The sequence below is a fragment of the Erythrolamprus reginae genome, chromosome 2 (genome assembly GCF_031021105.1).
Source record: "Erythrolamprus reginae isolate rEryReg1 chromosome 2, rEryReg1.hap1, whole genome shotgun sequence".
Taxonomy (NCBI): Eukaryota; Metazoa; Chordata; class Lepidosauria; order Squamata; family Dipsadidae; genus Erythrolamprus; species Erythrolamprus reginae.
This window is the reverse complement of record NC_091951.1, coordinates 263,045,418-263,072,583: the sequence shown is the minus strand read 5'-3', so window position 1 is coordinate 263,072,583 and position 27,166 is coordinate 263,045,418. Positions and strand designations below refer to the sequence as shown.

The 27,166-nt window shown below is 38.4% G+C and overlaps 1 protein-coding gene across 6 annotated transcripts in view; it reads right to left on the bottom strand.

Moving 5' to 3' along the window:
* BNC2 (basonuclin zinc finger protein 2) overlaps positions 1-27,166 on the bottom strand; it is a 556,729-nt gene that overhangs the window by 123,985 nt on the left and 405,578 nt on the right. For all 6 annotated transcript variants that reach the window (XM_070742538.1, XM_070742536.1, XM_070742539.1 and 3 more), the window contains one exon: positions 26,214-26,449. In XM_070742538.1, the coding sequence (XP_070598639.1) occupies positions 26,214-26,449 (236 nt within the window). The remainder of the gene's footprint in view (positions 1-26,213; positions 26,450-27,166) is intronic.

The following is a 27,166-nucleotide window of genomic DNA, read 5'->3' as shown; positions in this document are numbered from 1 at the left end:
ACAGGTACACTACCTGGGAGACAGGTTGAGAGGGGAAGAAGATTATTTATAAGCGAATAGTTAACAGCTGTAGCTACTGCTAAGCATTACATGGATGCCACAAACGGTAGAATTCAAATTGTGGGTTATTCAAGCACGAACAACTGCCTGTCACCAAACTTGCAGCACTTCGCTACAAATTAAGGCGGGAGAGATGAGACGAGACTGGAGCGATGCCTCGATCACGAAGGCAGTGTCACATCCCAGAAGCTGAGATAAGAACAGAGAAAGGGGTAAGATAACTGCTAGGTGAATTATGATTCTTAATAATAACAATGAATTGGCAACAGCGGCCTTTTAATTTTTCCTCGGGGCTTTTCATAGAGGAACATATGCTGAATGGGTCTGGAGCTGACAAAAATAAATTAGGAGAAAAGCACAATAAAAGAGAAAAATAAGGCAAGGTCCTCAGATAAGTTTTTGCTTAATAGGAGAAATAATAAATGGTGGCGAGAAAGATAATCTTTTTCTGCAGCTTGATAGTGGATTAATGAAATTCCAATTTGAAAAGGACTGATTTTAAAAAAAGAATTCCTCTGTTTTAGACACTGTCGGTTCATATTCCATAGCACAAATATAACCACATTAATTTCACTGAGGTAAACTAAAAGTATATGAAGGGAATAATATATTTACAGAAACAAGAAAAAGTGTGCCAAACCACCTACAAAAACCGCGCATTGTCATATTTTACTCACTTATCATCTCTCCCCCAAGGAAATAGCTACAATCTGGGAGTACAAATTTTATTATTTCTATTGCCACTGAGATTGAGATTCTGAATAGTTTGTGTTGGAATTTCTAGTGAGTGCCTTGCCAATAAGTAATAAATGTCCACAAAGCCTACTTTTTGCAAAACTGCACTTTTAAGGAAATACATTAAGAGGTGTTTTTTAATGTGATTATAGCACAAAATCTATGCTTTCTATGCAAATTCTTGGAGAATTGTGGCATACAAATCTAGTAAATTATTATTATTATTATTATTTTATTATTATGGGGTTTTTTTTAAATCCATCAAAGTTAGATAATTATTTAGCTGCCAAATATTCATGATTATGGCACGAATGGAGATAGGTTGGTATGGCTTTCATTACAACCAACAATTTTTAAATAATTAGGTTTCATGGATTTCAGTGGTGAATATTTAAGCATTTAATTTAATTCTAATTGGAACAAATGCAATTTAAAAACATAAATTGTGCTACAGTATGCCATCAATTTCTTAAAAGGTAGGTTTAAATACAAAACATATTTCTGTATTAGATTTTTATTGTGCCTTTATTTCTTTATAAGTAATTCAAGACGGTGAATGTACATAATGCCTATACATAATCCTAAAAACTTTTCTTAAATCTCTTGCATCATCATCATTATTTTACAACACATAATTTGCAATAGAATGATTAACATACTTCTACTGATGGTGTATTAAACACTCACTGTATCACACCAATGGCACATAGGCTAAGACAAATCAGGCAGAATTGTCAGCATCACTGTAAAATGTTGGGCAGGAAAATTTGAGAGCCATGAACCAGTTGCAATATTTTTACCAAAACAAATGCAAAGTGTATACAGTTAAGAAAACCTAAGAACTTGCTCTACAACCAACCTCAGATGCATGGAATATCCAAAGGGATATAGTAATGCTCTTTAAATTAGGTACAAATTAAAAAATACCACAAATCGCACATATATACAAAAGTGGGGGGGGGAGACACACAACAGAACAAATATTACCTACAAAATATCAAACCAAACAAATCCCAAACAAAATATCAGGATCTATTATGCGAAAGTACAAGTTTTGCAAAACAAACAACTTTTTGATTATTATATAGCCTTGTTAAGATTGTTAGAATCTCATTTTCTTCAAGGTAGAGATATATCTCTACCACATCTCAGACATCAACACCCTTGAAAATGTCCAAAGATATTTCACCAGAAGAGCCCTTCACTCCTCCACTCGAAACAGAATATCCTACGAAAATAGACTAACAATCCTGGGCCTAGAAAGCCTAGAACTATGGCGCCTAAAACACGATTTGAGTATTGCCCACAAGATCATATGCTGCAACAGCCTACCGGTCAATGACTACTTCAGCTTCAACCGCAACAACACAAGAGTACACAACAAATTCAAACTTAATACGAAGCGCTCCAAACTTGACTGTAAAAAATATGATTTCAACAATCAAGTTATCGAAGCGTGGATCTCATTGCCGGACTCAATTATGTCAACCCCTAACCCCCAACATTTCTCCCTTAGACTCTCCATGATTGACCTCTCCAGGTTCCTAAGAGGCCAGTAAGGGGCGTACATAAGTCCACTGGTGTGCCTTTCTGCCCCTGTCCAATTGTCTTTCCTTTCTCTCACTTATCATATATATTTTCTTTCTTTCATATATCCTCTCCTCTAAGTTCACTTTACCCTTATATATATTACTACATGTCTATTTTTCTTCCTATGTATTTGTGTATTGGACAAATGAATAAATAAAATTAAAATAAAATAAAATAAAATAAAATATCTGCAAGAATAGCATCCAGATATTAGCATTCAGTTTTTGTGTTGCCAGGTCACTAATGGTTAATGCAGTAACACATGTGAGATAGCACACAGACTTTCTTCTTGCCCTTGGTAAATTCTAGCATGATCAATGTTTTTGGCATTTAGGGTAATAAACATCTGGCACACACATCTCTTGGCATCTGAGTTAACACTGAATGTATCCAACATTACTTAACAAACTGGCTTTTTTTTAATTTCCAAAAGACAGTTTTTCCAGCAAAACCTATTCCCACAACTATTGAAGCATGATACTGTGTTCTACTTTACAGATTTTAAAAATTTAGAATGGGTAGCATGTTTGTTCTTTAGCTGTTAGAGAAAGTCCATATGTTTCAATTGCTTTTGTGGCCAGGAAATGCCACGGCAGAAGATAACATCTGTATCTATAGAAATGCCTAGAAATTGTTTAAAAGTTGCTTCATGCTCCCAATCTTATAAGAATGAATGATCATCCTTAAGTTAGTTCTCTCATGGTTTCCCTGAGGCACAGAACTGCCTTTTCTTACCAATCATTCTTCATTGAGTTTAGTGATGTCAGGAGCAATTATCAATCATGTCACTGTTGAGTAATGTCATGATCACCATCAAAAACCAAGCTAGAAGATCAACTTTCATCCATAGCAACGGTTTCTTTACACGCAGTGTCATGCTGTTTTGGGGTAAACTTTTAATTTCTGCAAGGACCAGCCATCCCTAAATTTTTGATATATAGTTTTAGAGACAACTGGTGTTTTCTCCAAAATAATTGCATTAAATCAAGAAATGCTGATAGTGTAGCATAGCCAAGGCATTATGTCCGTTTTCCATTGTATTTCAATTAAGAATACCACCAGATGCTCAGAATGCAAATTTGGGGTGAACCATGTTTTGACCAAATGTCTATGGAGATTCTCAGTAATCCAGATCATAGTTGTCTCAAAGGTGCTTTTAAACAAATGGCAAAACACTAACAATCAGGAGTCAGGAGGCATGTGAAATTATTATTGTTATACAGTTTTGATATCCAAATAGCCACTGTATGGGAGATAATTGTCAAGTAATCAGAATAAATGTTCTCCCAAAATTGGTTTATTGCCAGGATTTAAATCATTTGAATATTGTCACCTTAATCAGTTCTACCACTTCAAACTGTAAGTTTTTATATAATTCATGGGTGGGTTTTTGTTTGCTGTTTTGTAGCCAATCCAAGACAGGGTTCAATAGTTTTCTGACTGCCAGTCAGACCTTTCCCCCAATGGTTAATGGAAGGAGAAGCCTTGCTGGTAAGGATTCAAGGACATATTTTAATAAGATGGTTTTATTTCAAGAACAAGAAAAGCCACTACTAAATAAATCAGCAATTGTCAAGCCTTAAATGCAAGTCATATTTATACTAAAAGATTTAAACTTAATATTAACCGCTAAAAACTTGACTGTAAAAAATACGACTTCAGTAACCGAGTTGTCGAAGCGTGGAACTCATTACCGGACTCTGTAGTGTCCTCCCCAAACCCCCAACACTTAGACTATCCATGGTTGACCTCTCCAGATTCCTAAGAGGTCAGTAAGGGGTGTGCATAAGTGCACTAGAGTGCCTTCCGTCCCCTGTCCTATTGCTCTCCTATATCTCCTATACCATTCCTTTCCTATATTTATTCTATTCTTTCACTGATATACAGTGGAACCCCGACATAAGAGCTGCTCTACTTAAGAGCAACTCGAGATAAGAGCTGGGAGGGGAGAGATATTTTTGTTCTACTTACAAGCCCAAATTCGAGATACAAGCGCCAAAGAGCTGTCTCCTGAAGCCAAACGCTAACTTCCGCGTTCGGCTTCAGGAGACAGCTGCGAAGCGGCACGCGTGTTTTAAAAGGTTGCAGCCGGCCTGGGGGGCTCGGGGGGGTGCTTGCAGCTTTCTTTCTTGCTCTTTTTCTTTCTCTCTTTTACCTTCCCTTCCTCTATTTCTTCTTTTCTTTCTCCTTCCCACCTTCTTCCCTCCCTCCCTCCCTTCACTCATTCCTCTCTTACTCTCCCCTTTCATAAGTTTCCTTGCTTCCTTCCTCTGTTCCTGTCCCTTCCCCCTTTCTTTCTTTCTTTCTTTCTTTCTTGCTTTCTTTCTTGCTCTTTTTCTTTCTCTCTTTTACCTTCCCTTCCTCTATTTCTTCTTTTCTTTCTCCTTCCCACCTTCTTCCCTCCCTCCCTCCCTTCACTCATTCCTCTCTTACTCTCCCCTTTCATAAGTTTCCTTGCTTCCTTCCTCTGTTCCTGTCCCTTCCCTCTTTCTTTCCTTCCTTCCCACCCTCCGTCCATTCATTCACCCATTCCTCTCTTGATCGCTTAAAGCCGGTCCCTGGTGCAAAAAGGGTTGGGGACCTCTGTCCTACAGGATTGGGTGGCAGAGAAGTTGAACATATGTAAATTTAAAAGTTTAAGAAAGTTTACAAGTTAAGTGAAAGAAACTTCATTATTCATTTATATGTACATGTACATTTCTTCATTAAAAACATGTCTTTCTGCATAATTTAGACTAACTTTGTGAGTTTTTTGAGGGCTGGAACCAATCAAAATTATTTACATTAATTCCTATGGGGAAAAGTCGTTCGAGATAAGAGCTGCTCGACTTAAGAGCCCAGGTCCGGAACGAATTAAACTCGTATCTCGAGGTACCACTGTATTTTCCTATTTCTTCTCTTCTCTTCTTTCTTAGATATATTTTACTATGAGTATATCCTCTATAACCTTCATTATATATTTACTATATGTATACCCAATAAATAAAATAAATAAATAAAAACAGAACTTAAAGTTCCTAATTCTTTCTCTCACTCATGCAACACAATAGGCCAAAAATGTCTTGCTTTTGGGTGGAAAGAGCAGTTGATACTTCGGTAACACTGTGCAACACATTCGTTTCATCCCAGAATATCTGTTTTTTCCTTGGCCCATTTAGTTTTTACACTACCTTTACATTATCTTTCTTTCTCTTTACTTCTTTCTTTACTCTTCATGGAAGAGTTAGAACCATTAAAACCATTGTTATGTGAACTGTACTGGTTGCCAGTCTGCTTCCAGGTCCAATTAAAAGTGTCAATGATCACAAGAGTGATCACAAAAATATTTTAACACCAATTTGTATGTGTATAGATAGATAGATAGATAGATAGATAGATAGATAGAGATAGAGATAGAGATAGAGATATAGATATAGATATTTAAAAAGTTGTTTCGTTCTTATTTTGAACATTCAACAATAGAAAAGACAAATCCCAAGGGAAAAATATTGTTTCAAGATTGGCTATGGAAATAATTAGAGGTAAAGTAAAAATAAGACTAGAGAAAAACTTTTAAAGATCTTTATGGCACCAGTCCAGATTTCCTGGGTTTTCCGCAGCTTGTGGATAAGCTGGTTTTCCCCAGTTTACCAAGCTGGTAAGGGGCAATGGACTTAAGCAAAATGCAAGACCACAGGGCATGCATATTCTAGCATCGGGGATGGTGTTGGTGGATAAGTAGTATCTTTATTGTATAGTAGTATATATCATATACTATGGTAACTTCACTGCAGTTCAAAGCTAGAAATGAAAAACATCTGGGCTGACCTGTATATCTATGGGGAAAAGTCCAATAAATCTGCTATCCAAAAATAGAAGTTATGTAGGAGACGATTCTGACACAAATATGTACATATGTGGTGTACAACATCAGTGAGGGTGGGAGCTGTTTCTTTTGTAGAAAGCTACAGGAAAACCCTTCTTTCTTTGAAAAAGAGTCGTGCTCTTTGGGACAAGGAATTCTGAAGGGGGGGAAACAGTAGTGGGGTCTAAATCCTGTCACTACTGGGTTGCATGCGCAACGCTTCTGCACTTGCACAGAAGTGTCCCAATTGGGTGGGCGGAGCCTCCCACCACCGCCACTACCGGTTCGCTGAACCAGGCCAAACCAGGAGCAAACCACTGCTGATAGGTGTTGTGGTTGGCTCTGGCCCAGCTCCTGCCCCAGGGAATGGGGAGGTGGATGCAGGGGAAAATTCAACATGTCACAGGCCTGTGTTATTGCTGACAGAATCAGTGCAGAGTTTAGTTTCCTTGGACGAAGAAGAAGGTGGAAGTGACTCAGCAGAGGAGGGCTTGGCACACAGCCCAGGCAGTCAATCACCCTTATCTTCCCTTGATTCAGATGATGACATTTTGGACCCACGCAAGCGCAGAATTATGCGTAGAAGAGACCAAGTAATAACATATTACAGGAATTAAGTGAGGCCACCTCTGTTTGGGTGGAGCTCCAATAATTAGGGCTGCTGCTATAAATAGCAGCATGTGGGTTTGGCCGTTGTGGAAGAATATCTGATCGGAGTTCGTCAGGAATCCTGTGTTTTCTGGATTTTGTTGCTTTTTCACGCTGTGGAAAACAAAGCAGAGCAACGTGTGTGTGTGTGTGTCTCACTTCGTTGGAAAAAGAAGGGGTGTGAAGTTTCTTCACAGCTGCTAGCTAAGTACTTAATGACTGCTTAAGGGAAATTGTACAGACTACCCGGTTGTTTTGGGAAGAGTGCTCTTTGCAATACAAAAAGAGTGCTTAGTTTATTTTGAATTTTGTGATAAAGAATATTGTTTTGAATTTTCAAATGTGTGTGTGTCTGAAATTTGTACCCTTGAATTTTCGTGTGGCTCCTATCAGAGAGCCCGGCAGAACAATAGGAAAGTTGTATACTACAGGAGCTGCACAAAGTTAAAAAGTGGCATGCAAATATAAAAGTGGTCTAGGTCAGTGATGGTGATTATTTTTCCTTGGGTGCCAATAGAGCATGGGCGAGCACTATTGTGCATGCACGAATGCCCACACCCATAATACAATGCCTGTGAAGGGTGAAAACAGCTTCCCCCACCCCCTGAAGGCCCACTGGAGGCCGGAAACAGCCTGTTTCCCAACTTCTGGTGGGCCCAGTAGGCTAGTGTTTCACCCTCTCCAGGCTCCAAAGGCTTCTATGGAGCCAGGGGAGGGTATAAATGCCCTCCCCCATCCTCCTGGAGGCTCTCTGGAAGCCAAAAATGTCCTCCCAGAGCCTCTGTGTGAGACAAAAATTGGCTGACCGAAACTCACATGCACATTGGAGCTGAGCTAAGGCAACAGCTCAGGTGCCAGCAGATATGGCTCCATGTGCCACCTGTGCCATAGGTTCGCCATCTGTGGTCTAGGTTATTGTAAGTCAATTCAGCTTCAGGCAAAAGACTAGGCTGGGTGCCTTGCTGCTACCTTTATCCTAGAAAAGATATTGGGTCCAGCATGCCATCTATTCTCCCAGTTTGACCATTGAGTGATAGAATATAACATGTCTATTTTTCTTCCTATGTATTTGTGTATTGAACAAATGAATGAATAAATAAATAAAATATATGAAAGGAAGGTATTGAATATGCTTGAATTAGGAATGGCCTTTATTGGATCACTGCAGAGCAAATTAGTGATCAACAGTGATCACAAATATAATTTTAATTTACAGAAAATGTCATTTCAGTTTTGAACATTCAGCAATAGCGAAGAAAAATCCCCCAAAACCCTATAATGTCTCAAGATCAGCTAAAGAAATGGTTAGAGGGTAAGTTTTTTTTAAAAAAAACCTAAGGAAAGAAAAAAACAGTGAAATAAATTCACTTAACCCAATTCACATGTCTATCTGACTGATTGTTTAACTGTAATTTACTTCTGTAACATATAAACTTCATCACAGAACTATCAGAATGTTTCCATTCACTAAGAACAAACAAACAAACAGAAAAGAAGCCACAAAATAATTATAAAACACATGGCACACACCACAATTGTGTTTATTTTATGACAGTTAACTTTATTTACAGTGTAATCTGGTAAGAATTAATTCTCAAAGGACTATATACAATTTGTGCCCAGGTTTTTTCCTCCTTCTAAAACCACACACTAGAACTATGTTGTCAACCTGCGTAAATAAACTATTCTAAGTAGAAATCTCTGGTTTTCTACAGACAAAATGCAATACTTAAAAAAACCCCACCCCAGATTATTATGAATTCTTGAGTGACAAAAGCTACACATTGTAATAGCAGTAAAAACCAGACTGGTTTTCAAACGATGGCCAAGATTTGGTCGAAACATAAAATATTAAAATAGCTTTCTCTGCCTCTAGTTGCTCCAGAATCTCTGGAGCTTGAAAGCTTTGTGCAAATCTTTTCTTTTTCTTTCTCACAAAAGTTATTACTATAGTAAAATCTTTTCAGCGGCATTTGGGAGAAAGTGAAAATTCATTTGAGGCACTGGTTCAACTGCATTAAATTTTATTAAGTTGGCTCAATATTCGAGATCGATGCATTAAGCATTAAATAGGACCAAGTTGAAGTAACAGGGCTGGGCCCCAAAGGGGACTCTCAAGGACCAGGGAGGAAGAACTCCTCTGAAGTCTGATTCACAGAAGTATGTCACTTCTCTTAACTCCTATTTTCATCTCCAGCCATGAAATATACATGCAGTTCAAGATTTAGCATCATCTTCCCTGATGATGCTAAATCTTGAACTGCATTTACAAGAAACAGAAATAATACTGTAAATATCCCTTCGGTTCTTGCAAGGCAGAGACTACTCACTTTGTTAAATAGTTTCATTATTTTGGCTTTTCAGAGTCGACAAATTGTACGGATAGTCCTTGCTTACAAGTGACCTTTTGAAATTAGGATGGTGCTGTTTCTCACTCGCCCTCATAGGCAGTACAGTACTTGCTGTCCTGTGATTGATCAGTTGTTTTTCTTTTCTTTCCCACTTGTAAAAAAGAAAGATGGGAGAGGAAGGGATTGCAAGAGAGTCATTAGGCACACAATGGGAAATACACAAGGATGTTTGTGTTATATGTTCCAAACTACCTATGCCAGTGATTTTCAACCTTTTTTGAGCCGCAGCACATTTTTTACATTTACAAAATCCTGGGGCACACCACCAACCAAAATGACACAAAATGACACCCTAAGACACTCTCCTCTCTTTTTCCATCCCTGTCTCCTCTCACCCTTGTGTGTGTGTGTGTGGGGGGGGGTATACACACTCTTGAACCATTTCTAAAAACAGGTGAGGGCTGGGTTTTTTCTCTCTTATTCTTTGGGTGCTTTTTATCATGTGCTTTAAATCAAGAGTCACTTCTCTCTCTCTTTTGTTTCTCTCTCTTTCCTCTCATTCTCTGTCTCAATCATTTTCTCATTTCTCTTTTTTCCTCCCCTTTTTGCTCATTCCTCTCTCTCTCTCTCTCCCTTCCTCTCTTTCTCTCTCTCTCTCTCCTGCTTTCTTTCTCTCTCTTTCTCTTTCTTGCCTTCTTTCTCTCTCTCTTGCTTTCTCTCTCTTTCTCTCTTTTCTTTCTCTCTCTTGCTTTCTCTCACTCTCTTTCTCTCTCTCTTTCTCTCTCCCTTCCTTTCTTTCTCTCTCTTTCTCTCTTTCTTTCTCTCTCTCACTCTCTCAACAAAAAGTTGTGAGACCGGAACCTGAGCTTCCTTCTTTGCGGCACACCTGACCATGTCTCGCGGCACACAAGTGTGCCACAGCACACTGGTTGAAAAACACTGGCCTATGCATTGCTTTTGATGTGTATTCCACAATTGTGGCTTTCTTGCTCTCTGGCAATCTCCTATGAGTGCAAGTGCAAATATTCTTTCCTTTCTGATTATTGAGAAATAGGGAGAGCATTTTCAAAGTATGAAACTGTTTCAAGTTTCACTCTAGCCATCCCAGAATTTGGGGTAAATTCCAAAGAAGGGGGGGCAACGACAGTGAGGTGGGGGGGGGAGAAAAGGAGTTGCCAGTCCCCATTGTGGTAGCATAAATGAGGACTTTCTGTACTTTTTGTTAATGAATTTCCCTAAGATCTGCCAAGGTCTCTGATACAGTGATACTTTGTATTCAAATACACCATATTCCAACATTAAATCGTGGTTAAGAGATTTTCAGTCTATGGGAATTGAGGATTTAAGTTCTACAGACTTTCATTTTTCCTCTTTTTCCACAAGCAAATGGTCAGCAAATATGTTTGACCATATTTCTCCTTTGGTCCTAGTGAATCTTGCTGGCTCAGGCTGCTCTGATACGGCTTTTGCACTTTCAAATGTATACTAATTTGCAGCTAAAGAGAGATAAGAAAATTCCATTTCCCGTCGACTAAACTATGTCGTTTGGCGGGCCCCAGGGGAAGAGCCTTCTCTGTGGCGGCCCTGGCACTCTGGAACCAACTCCCCCCGGAGATTAGAACTGCCCCCACCCTCCCTGTCTTTCGTAAACTACTCAAGATTCATTTATACCGCCAGGCATGGAGGAGTTGAGATAGCTCTTCCCCCTAGGCCATTACAAGTCATGCATGGTATGTTTGTGTGTATGTTTGGTTTTATAATAGGGGTTTTTAGTTGTTTTTTATTATTGGATTGTACATGTTGTGTTTATTATTGTTGTTAGCCGCCCCGAGGCTGCGGAGAGGGACAGCATACAAATCCAATAAATAATAATAATAATAATAATAATTATTATTATTATTATTATTATTATTATTATTATTATTATTATTATTATTATTATTTGGTAAGAGAACATTCTTTTTGGATTATAAAGACAGAAAAGAGGTTTTTAAAAAATATTTTTTTAAAGTTTTTTTAATCAGGTTATGTGTGTGTGTGTGTGTGTGTGTGTGTAACATATTTTTGCTGATAATGAAAATAAAGGGAGCTCTATTTCAAGCTATTTAGCTCTCATCAGCTAACCATACCCTTACTGGCATTTGAACCTGGGCAGTCTACATATAAGGCAGACTGCCAGAAAAAAGCGTATGTATGTATGTATGTATGTATGTATGTATGTATGTATGTATGTGTATATATATATATGTATGTATGTATGTGTATATATGTATGTATGTGTATATATGTGTGTGCATGTACTGTATGTAACATATTTTTGCTGATAAGTGAAAAGTATATATGTATGTACTGCATATATGAATGAGGGAAGCAGATATGAATATATATATTCATTCCTCACTTTATGAAAATTTGCATTTTTGAAAATTTACTATTAGTGCTTGATCATTTTCCTCTAAGAATTCATTTTATACTAAAAAAAATTTACTAGCATGTAATTTGTGTCAGACTAGTCAGTGCAGTGAAGTCCTGAAAACACGCCAAACTTTTCCTGCCAAAATTATTTGAACCTTTTCCAGCCAACACTCTTTTCTGTCTTCACTCATATATATGTCATTGTGTTGTACAGTTCTATTTTTGCTAAAGAATAAGGAAGAAGCCTCTTCAGAGAATGTATTAATCCTACACTTGGTCGTCCCCGGGGTAATGACATAGAGTCGGCTAATTCTCCCACAACGGCAGCCAGACAATTCTTGTGATCTCCAGGCTTAAAACACATCACTGTGAGAAGACCTAAGGAAAACAGTCCTTCTAAGGACTTAGCATATAGAAGTGTTGGATCAACCATCCAAATAATACAAATCAACATAGAAGGAAAAGTATCTTCAGCTACATAAATAAATCTACTTTTACTTCTTGACTCTCACTTACTTCATACTTGGAACTTATTGTGACTGCTTGGAACTTATTGTGACTGCTTCAAATCAAAATGGTCATCAACATCTTGTTTAATCTCCTGTCCAAAATGATGAGGACAAGGACCACGAAACATATTATGTCATGGCAAAATTATGACAAAGTTAGGATTCATCAAGTCTACTTTGCACAATATAACAAAGGATAGTAATAAAAATGTAATCTGCTCTGAATGTCATAGTGCTGTAAAATACATAGTGTTCTGAAGCATTCTGCCTCTTAATCTTCCATGATAACTATATACGTTAGACATCCAGGTCAAAAAAAAGATGAAAAAAAATGCTTTCACCATACATGAAACATAAGAAAAAGAAGAAGAAGAAGAAGGAGAAGAAGAAGAAGAAGAAGAGGAGGAGGAGGAGGAGGAGGAGGAGGAGGAGGAAGAAGAAGAAGAACAAGAGGAAGAAGAAGATTATTACTGTATTATTATTATTATTATTATTATTATTATTATTATCATTATTATTTATTAGACTTGTATGCCATCTTTCTCTGAGATAATGTGTTTGAGTAATATAGTACTGTACTTCAAAATAAATACTAAAATTTTATGAGCATGTATGCCAATGCATTGGGGGGACATCACAATCCTCTCCCCTTTTTTTCTTTTATGTACGCTGAGAGCATATGCACCAAGACAAATTCCTTGTGTGTCCAATCACACTTGGCTAATAAAAAATTCTATTCTATTTAACTGGTTCAGCTCTCACTTCATGTTTTGTCTCTCTCACACACATATATTCCCAACTTTTCTACAATATTTAGAGGTTCTATACATTTTAAAAAAATAAAAATTAGGAAAGAGGAAAGAACCTTGTAATTTTAGGAGTTGTACAGTATACCAAAAACGTAATTTTTCAGGCGCACTTTCTGAGTTATACAGGGCAAATGCTGTTCATTTAAATCTTAAAATATAAAATAATTTTAATTACTGTATAGTATAGCCGCTCCGAGTCTCTGGAGAGGGGCGGCATACAAATCAAATTAATAATAATAATAATAATAATAATAATAATAATAATAATGAGCACATAAGCTTTCCATATATTTAGAATACAAGTATTCCATTTCCTACTACCCTTAGAGATGTACTACGCAGTCTGCTTTGAGAATGACAGTAAGTGTTAATGACAGTTACTCCTTCTAATAAGAGACATTCACACGTCATTGTTTTTTCTTATTATTACACAAGACAGGACTAGCATCTCACTGGAAGATTACTGCTGGAAGGAAAATGACGCCCTCTCCCACCCTTAGACATCAAGGAAAAGTCAATCAATGGATGCTAGAGAGATGACAAAAGTCCCTTAGCAGGGGGATCTATATGATCTGAGGTTTCATAATTATATAACATGCTAAAATAAATTAAACTTCTTAACTTCAAGAATTTATAAAAGAAAAAGAAAATCAAGAAAAGCTCATGCTTATTTCAAATAGTCTAGCGGAAAAAGCCCCTCAACGTGTCATGTAAGTATAAAAGTTAAGAGTCACAGAATGATTGCTTCTCATATATTTCTGTACTGGACTTTATGTTTTAAAAATTCCAATGAAAATGGTTCATACTGGTTTAAGGGGATTCAGATTTCCTTAAAATGCATCCAGTAGTGGTTTCCTACCCAGTACGACCCACACTGCTCATTGGTAGTAAAATGGGAGCTGTGCATGTCCCAGTGGGTGGGTGTCCAGAGTGCGCATGCACGCATCTTGCATGCACAGGAAGCAAAATCTTGTGTGTGTGCGTGAGATTTCAGCAATATTTTTGCCTCCGTGCATGCAAAAAAATATAGCCAAATTCTCACACACTCGCACGCGTCCCGTTGCAAAATTTTGCTTCCTGCGCATGCTGGACACCCAAAGCAGTGGGAGCAGTAACCTCCATCTGAACGCATCCACATAAAGAGTTTGCATAATGTATTTCAGTCTGAATGGAATTAGATGAAAAGCAAAATGTCTTCAAGGACAAACAAAGTCCGGTTGACTTTTGAAAAAGCACCTTTGGGTCTATTTTGCTTATATTATAAAGCAGTAGCTGGATACCTGTACTTTTCTAGGAAAACATGTAATTGGGCTTGATAAATTAACAGTTAAAGCTTAAACATTAATGAGTACTTAGATAGGGCTTGATACATTGACACTTAAAGCTTGAAAATCTATGTAGAATGTGTAAGTCCTTAGCATCAGAGCATGTTAATACAAGACAACTGGCAGTTGGAACAAGTTCTTTTTATGTGGGGAGGGGGAGTGGAACATCTAACTCCTTAGCATCAGAGCATGTTAATATAATACTGTATATAAAAAATATTAATGATCTGATGATTATTTCAAAAACTCCTTTCTTTGCGAGCACCTAGAAGCCAAGAGGAACATACATGCCAAGTTTCAAGTTTGTAGGCTTTACAGTTCTAGAGATTTCATGATGACTGAGTGGCATTTGACTTTTATATACAGTGTTCCCTTGATTTTCGCGGGGAATGCGTTCCGAGACCGCCCGCGAAAGTCGAATTTCCACAAAGTAGAGATGCGGAAGTAAATACACTATTTTTGGCTATGAACAGTATCACAAGCCTTCCCTTAACACTTTAAACCTCTAAAGTGCAATTTTCCATTCCCTTAGCAACCATTCAGATTATTACTCACCATGTTTATTTATTAAAGTTTATTAAAAAAAATATTTATTAAAGGCCGACGAAAGTTTGGCGATGACATACGACTTCATCGGGCGGGAAAAACCATGGTATAGGGAAAAAACCCGCGAAGTATTTTTAAATTAATATATTTGGGAAACCGTGGTATAGACATTCCGCAAAGTTCGAACCCGCGAAAATCGAGGGAACACTGTATATAGATTCAATTTCTATGTGCTAATCTTATCAAAACAGCCTTATCGATGTTTCTTTTTTATTTGTAAATCTATTTCTATATACCAAATTTTAGAAAAGGTAGCAAATAAAAAGTTAACTTGGTATTCAATTCCTTTTATTTTATCACAAACCTGTACCAATATTTTTTTATTTCGTTTATTTTGTAATAGGGGTGGGCTATCTATTACAATACAATGGACCCTTCCTTTTTTAACTCTGGGTCCACAGTAAAACTAGATTAGATTAGATTTATTGGATTTATATGCCGCCCCTCTCCGCAAACTCGGGGAGGCTCACAACAAGGTAAAAACAATACATAATAACAAATCCAATACCCACCAATCCAATTACAATTTTAAACTAAAAAATTCATAAAAAACAACCCCAGAATATTAAAAACACGCATACAGTCAATCTAACACCAAAACAACATGGACAAGGGGGAGATGTTTCAGTTCCCCCATGCCTGACGGCAGAGGTGGGTTTTAAGGAGTTTGCAAAAGGCAAGGAGGGTGGGGGCAATCCTAATCTCAGGAGAGAGCTGGTTCCAGAGGGTTGGAGCCGCCACAGAGAAGGCTCTTCCCCTGGGTCCCGCCAGACGACATTGTTTAGTCGACGGGACCCGGAGAAGGCCAACTCTGTGGGACCGAACCGGTCACTGGGATTCGTGTGGCAGAAGGCGGTCCCGGAGCTATTCGGGTCCGGTGCCATGAAGGGCTTTATAGGTCATAACCAACACTACTTTCTAAAATTCTAAACACAAAATTATTTTGAAATAAAATGACACATTTATGCCCAGCTAGGATCCCAATAGCTGAGTAATATTTTTTTTAAAATGGCACAGGTGAAGGGGTGAGAAAGGAAACACACATATTTTTGGTTTAAGTATGGATTTCAATAACAGGTTTTGCCCCAATAATTGGACTTTATGCTTTAGCAGTTAAAAAATACCTGAGCAGACACTTTTGCCTCATAAATTTAAAGCACATCAATGGATTGCAAGAATATTAAGGGAAAAAATTATTAAAGGCCATGCAAGATTGAATTCAACCCAACCCTACTTAGGACTTATATAATGAGCAACACTGTTTTCCATATATATCAGGGATATTTCCAGTCATGCATGTACATTGCTATATTTTTTCGGTTTCTCAAAAGTCTTCAACCTTAAAAGTTATCCCTCTACTTTGTATCAAATATGCCACCACAGATATTCTCAAAAAGATGCAGAAAGGATTATCATAGTATAATTAAGATCTCCAGAGGTATTTTGTATGGCGGTAAGGGGGGGCATAGCAGAGCATTGTAGTGTGCATATACAGTGAATGCTGCTTTGTGTTGTCTTTATGTTTTGTTGCTTGGGATGAAGACAAAGGCATAATTGGGCTTTCGGAGTAGATTGGAGGGTGGGGCAGTGCCAACTTTTTCTTAAAACTTTTGATGTGTCAGGACAAAGTTCACTATTTTATAAGACCTGTGCTACAGTCTAAATATCAATAGCAATAGCATTTAGACTTATATACCACTTCACAGTGCTTTTACAGCCCTCTCTAAGCAATTTACAGAATCAGCATATTGCCCCCAACAATCTGGGTCCTCATTTTACCCACCTCGGAAGAATGGAAGGCCCAAAGACAGCATAACAGCAACAGCTCCATATACTGTCGGCATTCAGCTGATATTTATAACCTGAATACTCTGGGCTTCTATATATGAAAGCCCCTTAAACTTCCATTTTGGAAAAGATTACCCAATCTTTCTCTTATTTTGCATTTTTTTCAAATTCACATTAAAGGGAGGGTTTCCCCTGTCCAGTCATGTTTGACTCTAGGGGGAATGCCGATCTCCATTTCTTAGGGGAAGGAGCCAGCATTTTCCAAAGACACTTCTGTGATCATGTGGCCAGTATGACTATATTCCAAGGTTAACTTCCCACAGAAGTGGTACCTCTACTCACATTTGCATGCATTTAAACGGATAGGTGGGCAGGAGCTGAAACAAGTAATGAAAGCTCACCCTGTAATACAGTGCTCAGGTCTCAAATCCAGCCTATGAGCTTTCCAGCGAACAAGCTCAGTGTCTTTAGAGGTTGAGCCATCAAGGAATGTATCAAATCGTTATAACGTCTTACACTCACCTGAGTGTAAAACTTAGTAGGAATTACATAATCCATTATTATAAAACTTTCCTGGCAGACCAGATTTCAAAATAGTTTAAATCAGTGATGGCGAACCTTTTTTGGCTCAGGTGCCAAAAGGGTGTGCGAGCATGTGTTTCTCCAACACTCCGCAGTCTGCATTGGTTGCCGATCAGTTTCCGGTCACAATTCAAAGTGTTTGTTATGACCTATAAAGCCCTTCATAGCACCGGGCCAGAATATCTCAGGGACCGCACGAATCCCAGCTACCAGTTAGGTCCCACAGAGTGGGTCTTCTCCGGGTCCCGTCAACCAAACAATGTCACTTGGCGGGACCCAGAGGAAGAGCCTTCTCTGTGGCGGCCCCGACCCTCTGGAACCAACTCCCCCCAGAGATTAGAATTGCCCCCACCCTCCTTGCCTTTCGTAAGCTGCTTAAAACCCACCTCTGCCGCCAGGCATGGGGGAACTAAGATACACTTTCCCCCTAGGCCTTCACAATTTTATGTATGGTATGTTTGTATGTATGATTGGTCTTTATATAATGGGTTTTTAACTGCTTTTTTAGTATTGGATTTTGTTGTACTGTTTTACTGCTGTTGTTAGCCGCCCCGAGTCTGCGGAGAGGGGCGGCATACAAATCCAATAAATAATAATAATAATAATAATAATAATAATAATAATAATAATAATAATAATGTGATAGAGTGCATGTGTGTGTCCACACCCATAATGCAATGCTCTAATGCGCATGTGCACAACTCCCACACTGCTTCCCGCACATCCACACAGGCCTCACTGAAGCTTCTGGACATCCGGTACGCCCGTTGGGCTGTTTTTCGCCAACCCCAGAGTTCAGGAGGCTTTCCTAAATCCTGGGGAGAGTGAAAACAGCAGAAAAGAAGGGCGAAAATCGGCTGACCAGCGCCCACATGCATACGGGAGCTGACATAGGGCAAAGCCTTGCGTGCCCTCAGATATGGCTCCACATGCCATCTGTGGCACCTGTGCCATAGGTTCACCAACACAAGTCATTTGAACCAGTCACCCAGTATTGTGTATTCTGATTGGCAATAGCTATCTATTACTTCAGATAGGGTTCTTTCCCATTGGAAGCAGTCTGGCAACTGCCTGGTTCCTGCAGTTTTCTTAGAAAGACTTCCAAAGTGTGGCAGTTTGCCATTTCCTTCTTTATAAGGCTGAGAGAAAAGGCCCAAAATCCAGAGTTCTCACCCAGAGAGAAACAGGCCTAAAAGCTCCAAAATCAGGAGCTAATGCAAGTTACTTCCTCGAGCTGAAATTGCATTGAGTGAACTGAGAGTCCAGGACCAGGGAGGAGGCGTGTCTATGCAATCCATAGAGTTAGAATACAGAGGTGACCCATCCTGTTGATCAGAGCATGAAAAAAGGGACTGGAGCAAAATCACTAGAACTCACAGTCTCCCGGTTTCTAAACTGGTACCTTAATCACTATACTACATTGGCTTTCATTAGAATATATCTCAAGGTAATACAAAGAAGATATTTCACACTGACTTTAATTCCTTCTTTGGTGAATGGAAGCGTTTTTGTATAAAGAAGCAATGTCAAGTTACTGATTTATTATTGATTAAATCTATATGCTACCCATCTCACTATCAAAACAATTCCGGGTGGCTATGTTTCTGTTGTACTTTGCTTTTGCTTAAATTTAAGAAAATGTTGTGTATGTGTAAGCCTAGTTTTACTAAAATTTAAAGCTCTGCCAATGCTCAAATAAGTGAGGATTCTAGATCTGCTTGAGAGTTTAATTGAATTAAAAAAATAACCTGATGATAAGTAAGTATGTTGGATTATTTGTAGATGTGCAATCTTCTGCTCACTGCTTTTAAAAAGCATAAAAGATAGCAAACATTTGTAATAGCAGAGCTTTATTTTTTTTGCATATTATTCTCTACAGGCATTCACCAATATGATTCTTTTATTCCCCAAATTGCTTATGCAGAACATTTTAGCACATAAGTAATAACTGCACTTACCTTGGTCACTTACCATATTCCTTCATTTGCCCAGCAATTTTGCCCGCAAGACAGCTGCTAACCAAGTTAATATGTGGTAAGCCTCCTATAGCTGTTTTAACTTGCCACAATAATTATTTTCTTTTTCAACTGAATTAATATTCCACACAGAGTTATTGCATCCAATAATCATTCTGAAGCCTTGAAGGCTACAGGATGATTTAATTTTACGCAGATAAACTGACCTCTAACCTGATGGTGTTTTGGAGAGCTCTGCACTGCTCAGCTGTGTGACTCATGGTTGATAACTTTGCCTTGTAGACATTACCACAAAGCTGAGAGAACAGTTTACTTGTGGATTCATTCCAGGGTGCAGTTCTAACTTAAAGCCTGCTAGAAAAAGGGCCAGGGAAAATCAGCTCCTTACCACTGACCACTGCATTGTCAATACTGATCTCTTGCAAAAAGATACAGGGTGGAAAAGTAACAGTTTAGCTCAAATACAGGTACTCCTTGACTATGGCCACAACTGAGTCCAAAAGTTCTTTCGCAAAGAAAGACAGTTGTTAAGTGAGATTTGCATTTAATGACCTTTCTTGCCACAGTTGTGCAGTGAATCTATGCAGTTGATAAGTTGGTGACACAGTTGTTTAATGACTCTGGCTTTTCCATTGACTTTGCTCACAAAAGGTGATCATGTGACCTCCGGATCTTTGCAACCGTCATAAATACATGCCAGTTGCCAAGCATCGGGATTTGGATCACATGACCAGTTGGGGAAGCTGTAACAGTTGAAGAGGGAGGGATGGTCCCAAGCCTCTTTTTTCAGTGCTGTCATAACTTTGAATTATCACTAAATGAATAGTTGTAAGTCAAGTATTGGGAAACTTTTGGAAGGCCCAGATGTATGCCATGTTTTCTCTATATATACCAATGACTACATTTCAAATGAGCCATATGTTAAACTACTAAAGTTTGCAGATGATACAACAGTGATCGGCCTCATTCGACACAACAATGAAACTGCATACAGATCGGAGATTGAATAACTAGCTTCGTGGTGCAACCTGGAAAATCTGGAACCAAACACACTAAAAACTGTAGAAATGGTGGTAGAGTTTAGGAGAAACCATCCCATTCTAGCATCTCTTAAAATACTAGACAACACAATATCACCAGTAGAGACCTTCAAATTTTTAGGTTCTATCATATCTCATGACCTAAAAGGGTCACCTTTTTAGGTCAAAAGGTCATCAAAAAAGCACAACCAAGAATGTTCTTTCTGCACCAACTCAGGAAACTCAAACTGCACAAGGAGCTGCTGATACAGTTCCACAGAGGAATTATTGAGTCTGTCATCTGCACCTCTATAACTGCCCGGTTTGGTTTGCAACCCAACAAGACCGACACAGATTTCAGAGGATAATCAGAACTACATAAAAAAAACAATTACTGCCAACCTGTCTTCCACTGAGGACCTGTATACTGCACGAGTCAAAAAAGGGACCGTGAAAATATTTACTGATCCCTCACATTCTGGATATAAATGTTTCAACTCCTATCCTCAAAACGATGCTATAGAACACTGTAGACCAAGACAACTAGAAACAACAACAATTTCCCCCCGAATGCCATCACTCTGCTAAACACATAATTCCCTCACCATTGTCAAACTAGTCACAAAGGCTGCATTACTATTATTATTAGTCACCCATCTCTTCCTACTTATGATAGCATGATTGCAATTTTGTTGCTTGTATCCTTGCCATCTATATTGAAATTGGTTGTTTCCTGATTGCTTATTTGTACCCTATGACTATAATTAAGTGTTGTAACTTATGATTCTTCATGAATGTATCTTGTCTTCTTTTTTATGTAAACTGAGAGCATATGCACCATAGACAAAGTCCTTGTGTGTCCAATCACACTTGGCCAATAAAGAAGTTCTGCACAATTTCCCATTCCCATTCCCATTTTCTATTCTATTCTATTCTATTCTATTCTATTCTATTCTATTCTATTCTATTCTAATGAATTCAAACACCTAAATATTGCTAACATGATATTAAATTTTAAGCTGTCATCCAAGTGCCATCTTGCATCTTTTCGTTGAAACAATTATTCAGGTGCTAAGCATTTATAATACATAAGCACACATGGAATTGTTTAAAAGAAAAAATGTACATCTGTGAGCAGAAGGGATATATTTGAATATAAAGTGTATGGGAATGCAGTGCACCTTTCTATGTTTAGACACAATGAAAAAAGAGTTACACATAATATTATGTGTAGACAACTGCCAAATGTTTAAAGGTCTGAAAATATCCCCTCTCACATGCTTATTAGTTTTTATGAGATAAGCTCAGCTCATCCAAAACTGAGATATATAATTATGGAATTAGGATAAAAACAAAAGGCAAATGTTATAAGTGATTGCAAACCCATCCTTCGATCTTTATGGTGAAATTTGTACCTTTATTCTAAATTTATTCCAATTTATTCTAAATATATTCTACTGGCTGCAGTTTCACTTTTACCTAATTCAAAATTCAGATTTTGAATATATAAATATATTCCAAATATACAACAAAAATCAGAATATGTAATCTTAGTAAAATGTCATGGAGTTAAAGCTATATACTGTACTTGAGTTTTTAATCTCACTTTGTCCAGTGAACTGGAAATTTGGCATGTTAATACAACTTCACCAACATGAAAACCCAGACCATTGTTCCTTCTCTTAATTTGTCTTTCTTAATATAAATTGATCAGAAATATTTTCTTTAAAACAATACTCGCACACAAAAGGCTTCCTGATTTATAAGAAATTCTGGTCTACTTTTTATACAGGAGCAATAAATCAAACACTTATATCAATGTCTAATAATAGACCATGCTATTAGGAATCAACAAATAGCAATGAGAAGGTTCTTCATCAAACTATAACACTGGAGCAAACAATCTTCACCAAAATCCTTATGAGAAAATAAAGTTTCTCTCAAGTTGAACTTGAACTCTGATAGCATACATACATACATACATACATACATACATACATACATACATACATACATACACACACACTTCACTGCTATTGCCCATATATGTGATCCTCCATCTAAGAATGCGTGCATTCTTATCAATTTGGGTCTATACACTATTCCAATCACAGATAGAGTTATCTCTAACTGGCATACATGCACAATAAAGTAGTTAAAATCAAAATACAGTAATACCTCATGATACGAACTTAATTGGTGCAAGGAGGAGGTTCGTAAGATGAAAGGTTCGTAAGACGAAACATTGTTTCCCATAGGAAACAATGTAAAGTCAATTAATCCATGCAACCAAAAAAACCCCCGCAAAAAAACGGCTTTCGGCGACTGCTGGGAAGCCGCGCAGCTGTTTTAAAAGGTGACAGCCGGCCTGGGGGGCTTCCCAGCACCCCCCCGAACCCGGGGTTCGGGGGTGTGCTGGCAAGCCCCCCAGGCCGGCTGCGACCTTTTAAAACAGCCGCGCCGCTTCCCAGCTGTCTCCTGAAGCCGAACGCGGAAGTTCGGCTTTGGCGTTCGGCTTCAGGAGACAGCTGGGAAGCGGCGTGGGTGTTTTAAAAGGTCGCAGCCAGCCTGGGGGGCTTGCCAGCACCCCCCTGAACCCCGAACCCGGGTTTGGGGGGGGTGCTGGGAAGCCTCCCAGGCCGGCTGCGACCTTTTAAAACAGCCGTGCCGCTTCCCAGCTGTCTCCTGAAGCCGAACGCCAAAGCCGAACTTCCGTGTTTGGCTTCGGGAGACAGCTGGGAAGCCGTGCGGCTGTTTTAAAAGGTGACAGCCGAGCTGGGGGGCTTCCTAGCAACCTCCCGAACCGAACCCGGGGTTCAGAAAAATTTTGCCTCTTCTTACGAACTTTGTTCGACTTATGAACCGGCGTTCGGGAGGCTTCTGGGAAGCCCCGCTGCCCGGCTGTCACCTTTTAAAACAGCCGCGCGGCTTCCCAGCAGTCTCCGAACGCCAGTTCGTAACTCGGAAAAAGTTCGTAAGAAGAGGCAAAAATTTTCTGAACCCCTGGTTCGTATCACGAGTTGTTCGTAAGACGAGGGGTTCGTATCTTGAGGTACCACTGTATATAGCAAAATATCCCCAGCATTGCTAATAATGATGTCTCATCAACACTCCTCTTTGTAAAAAGGTGAGTATCTCAGACCCCAGGTGCATGCTTGAGAAGCTAAATTGCGTTTAATTGAGGTCAATGTAGAATCCAAAACTCCATTCTAGATATCAGAAATTATTTTGCAGATGACAGTCCTAATGAAGAGACCTGGAGAGTATCTTTCTTCCATATCTTAATGATGGGCAGAAACCATGCATATGTCCGAATAGGGTAGTAACGTTAGCAACCAACACTTTGAACTCTGTCTGGAAACTGACTGTAGACAAATCAACCAACGCCCATAACTATCTAAGACACAGTTTTCTGGATTGGTTAAAGTTTCTGGGTGGTTTTCATGGCAGTCCATGTGTGAGATAATAGGCATGTGGGACAGTGATCAGGTTCCTGCTCCATCAGTTCTAATAAGATGGAATGTACAAAGGTCCTCCTAGCTTCAGCTGCTACCTTTGAGCAGAGGTTGCTGGTCCAGGAGGACTCACGGATTATGAACTGATTCTGCCTGGGAAGCACGATCTCATTCAGAATTTCAAATATACTAATCAAGTCTGCCCATTCTCATTTTTTTTTTAGATCAATCAAGGTCAGCTCCCAATACTTGCAATCTTCAAGGGGAGATTGGACTGCCATCTGGCTCAAATGGTGTAGGAAATCCTGTTTGAGTGGAGGGTTGGATTAGATGACCTACAAGGTCTCTTCCAATTCTAATAATAAATCTAAAAATCAAAATATTACTTCCCTTTTTAAAAAGGTTACTGAATGCCTCTGGTCATTGTCAGTTCAAGCATAACCTTAAACTGTAGCTAATAAAATTTTCTGATTTTCAGTAAAACATATAGGCTCAATTCCAATGATGCACCCTTAGGTAATTGTAGTGAATGTGCCAGGGGTTTGTTTTCTGACTTGTAAACATAGATTGTTTATAAATTTCTGTGTCAATTCAAATATGACCCAATGGCTTATTTCGGCCAGATTAAGCTAGAAAAAGGACCAATGTTTTATTTTAACCTATGTCTGGATTATTCTGGTTAGAAGTAACTAGTTCACTCTATTTGGATGACAAGGTAACTTGAAAGTAAGCCAAGGGCACTTGTAGCTAAAACATAGTTGGCCAAATTGTTCAAACTGAACCAGTTTAGAGCTCAGGCTACAGACTAAGCTGCAGATAATCTAAAACAGAAGTTTCCAATCTCGACCATGTACATGCATTACGGCAAAGCATGCAAGCTTAGAGAGATGCTTATTTCTGAAACATTAAACCATGGTTTTACATTACCTCCAAACACAGTGATTATTTAAACACAGGATGTTATTGTTTTTGCAATCAGTGTTCTGTTTAAAAATATAATATGCAATTATAGATAATAATTTGATTATTTTGCTTTCCTTTGAGCATTCAGTTTTATATGTGCGTACCTGAAGTTAATTTCAAAAATGCCAATTCACAATTTGGCTAAAGTTGGTGTTTTTCAATTTAGTGTACAGTATTGCGGGATTTTAACAATGTAGACTTATGCATACCTAATCAGAAGACCAGTGAGATTGACTTTCAGGTAACTATGTACACAAATGCATCCTAAATCTTTCTTGCATACTTTATAAATAAAGGCAATCAGTTTTCAGCCATCACCTTTATGCTTAAAGCATAAGTAACTAGCCTATTCAAATGGAATACAATTGTGGCATGATCCCTATCTCAGAAAAATAGCCAATAAATGCTGCTCTTTACTTTCCCTGAGGTAGAAGTAAACTATTCTGAAAATCCTATAGTTAAAAATGAATAGTCCTCATAAATGGATAAGGGTAGTGTTAAATCTAACTCTATCCTTTTTCATTTATTGTTTTAAATAATATTTATATTCAATTCAAGTGGGAAGGCTAGGAGTTGTACTAATTTCAGAATGAAACATTGAAATTCTAAAAATGTTTGTAAGTCATATAACTCTTGCTATGCAGTGAAAATGTAGAAGAGAAATGTTTTGGCGAACTTTTAAAACTACAGGTAGTTTCCTAATTACAACAGTTCAAAATTACAAAATTACAGCGGCACTGAAAAAAGTGAGTTATGGCCATTTTTCACACATTTGTAATAGCATCTCCATGGATAAGTAATCAAAATTCAAATATTTGGCAACTAGCTCATATTTATGATGATCCTTGGGTCCTGTGATCACCTGTTGTGATCTTTTGACAAGCAAAGTCAATGGAAACCAGATTCATTTAATAACCATGAATGAAGGTGAATATATGAGTGTCAGGATAATGCTACAGGATTCAGTCTGGGTCGGTCACCAGGACCGACTTGCCCTGGATTTATTTATTTATTAGATTTGTATGCCGCCCCTCTCACCTGAACCAATAACATCAGGTTTTAGAACCCACTACTGGACAGAGGTTTAATCTTCTGAGCTTTCGGACTTGTAATGGATCCTATCTGCTAGAGAGAAGTTCTCTGAAGATAGGCTCCGAAGTCCAAAAGCTCGGAAGAAAAAATGACTGATCTGGTGATTGACTCAGATTGGATCCTACAATTTAATAACCATGTTACTAACTTAACAGCTGCTGTGATTCAGGTAAGAGCCATGGCAAGAAAAGTCTTAAAACTTCACTTAACTATTTTATCACTTAGCAACAGAAAAGATGGACTCGATCATGCTCATAAATTGAGGACTACCTGTATTCAGGGAAAAAAATATCACATTTTGGAAACATTATTTCTCGTCGATTCCAGTAACATACAACATAGCTAATACATTATAAGGGAGACACTGTGCAAAGAAATTATGACTCTCTTGTTCAGTTTTTTAAAAATCCGGGGACTATCTACCTGTTTGTGAACAGGATTCCTACCTGAAGGATGTAACCCCGAACGTAGTCGCGAAGAGTCCAGCCCAAACCATGAAGGATGTGCAGTACTTCTTCCTGTTTCAACACACTGAACAGTCGATCAAGCAGAATCTTCAGTCTCACAGGCACAGCCTGAGTACCGTATAGCATCAAGCTGCTGATGTCGAACACAACGTTGGATTGAACAATCTCCACTTGAGTTGGATGGTACAAATGTTGAGTGCTAAGCTTGTCCAAAGCTGAAAGAAGGAATAAAGACAGAGAATGGTGAAATGAGGACAGTATATTAAATTGAATCTATGATTATGATTAATTTAATATTGAGATTATTATTAAGATATGATTATGATAATGATTGTGATTGTCATTATGATTATTAAGGTAAGAACCATGGTGGCACAATGGTTAGAATGCAGTAATGCAGGCTATTTCTGCCACACGAATCCCAGTGACCGGTTAGGTCCCACAGAGTTGGCCTTTTCCGGGTCCCGTTGACTAAGCAATGTCATTTGGCGGGACCCAGGAGAAGAGCTTCTCTGTGGCGGCCCTGACCCTCTGGAACCAGCTCCCCCCAGATATCAGAGTTGCCCCCACCCTCCTTGCCTTTCGCAAGCTCCTTAAAACCCACCTCTGTCGTCAGGCATGGGGGAATTGAAATTTCCCTTCCCCCTAGGCTTATAGAATGTATACATGGTATGCTTGTATGTATGAGTGGTTCTTTAAATTGGGGTTTTTTAGATTATTTTTAATATTAGATTTGTTTACATTGTCTTTTTATATTGTTGTTAGCCGCCCCGAGTCTTCGGAGCGGGGCAGCATACAAATCTAATAAATAAGTAAGTAAGTAAGTAAGTAAGTAAGTAAGTAAGTAAGTAAGTAAATAAATAAATAAATAAATATTTCTGCTGACTGCTGGCTGCCTACAATTTTATCAGGCTCAAGGTTGACTCCGAAGT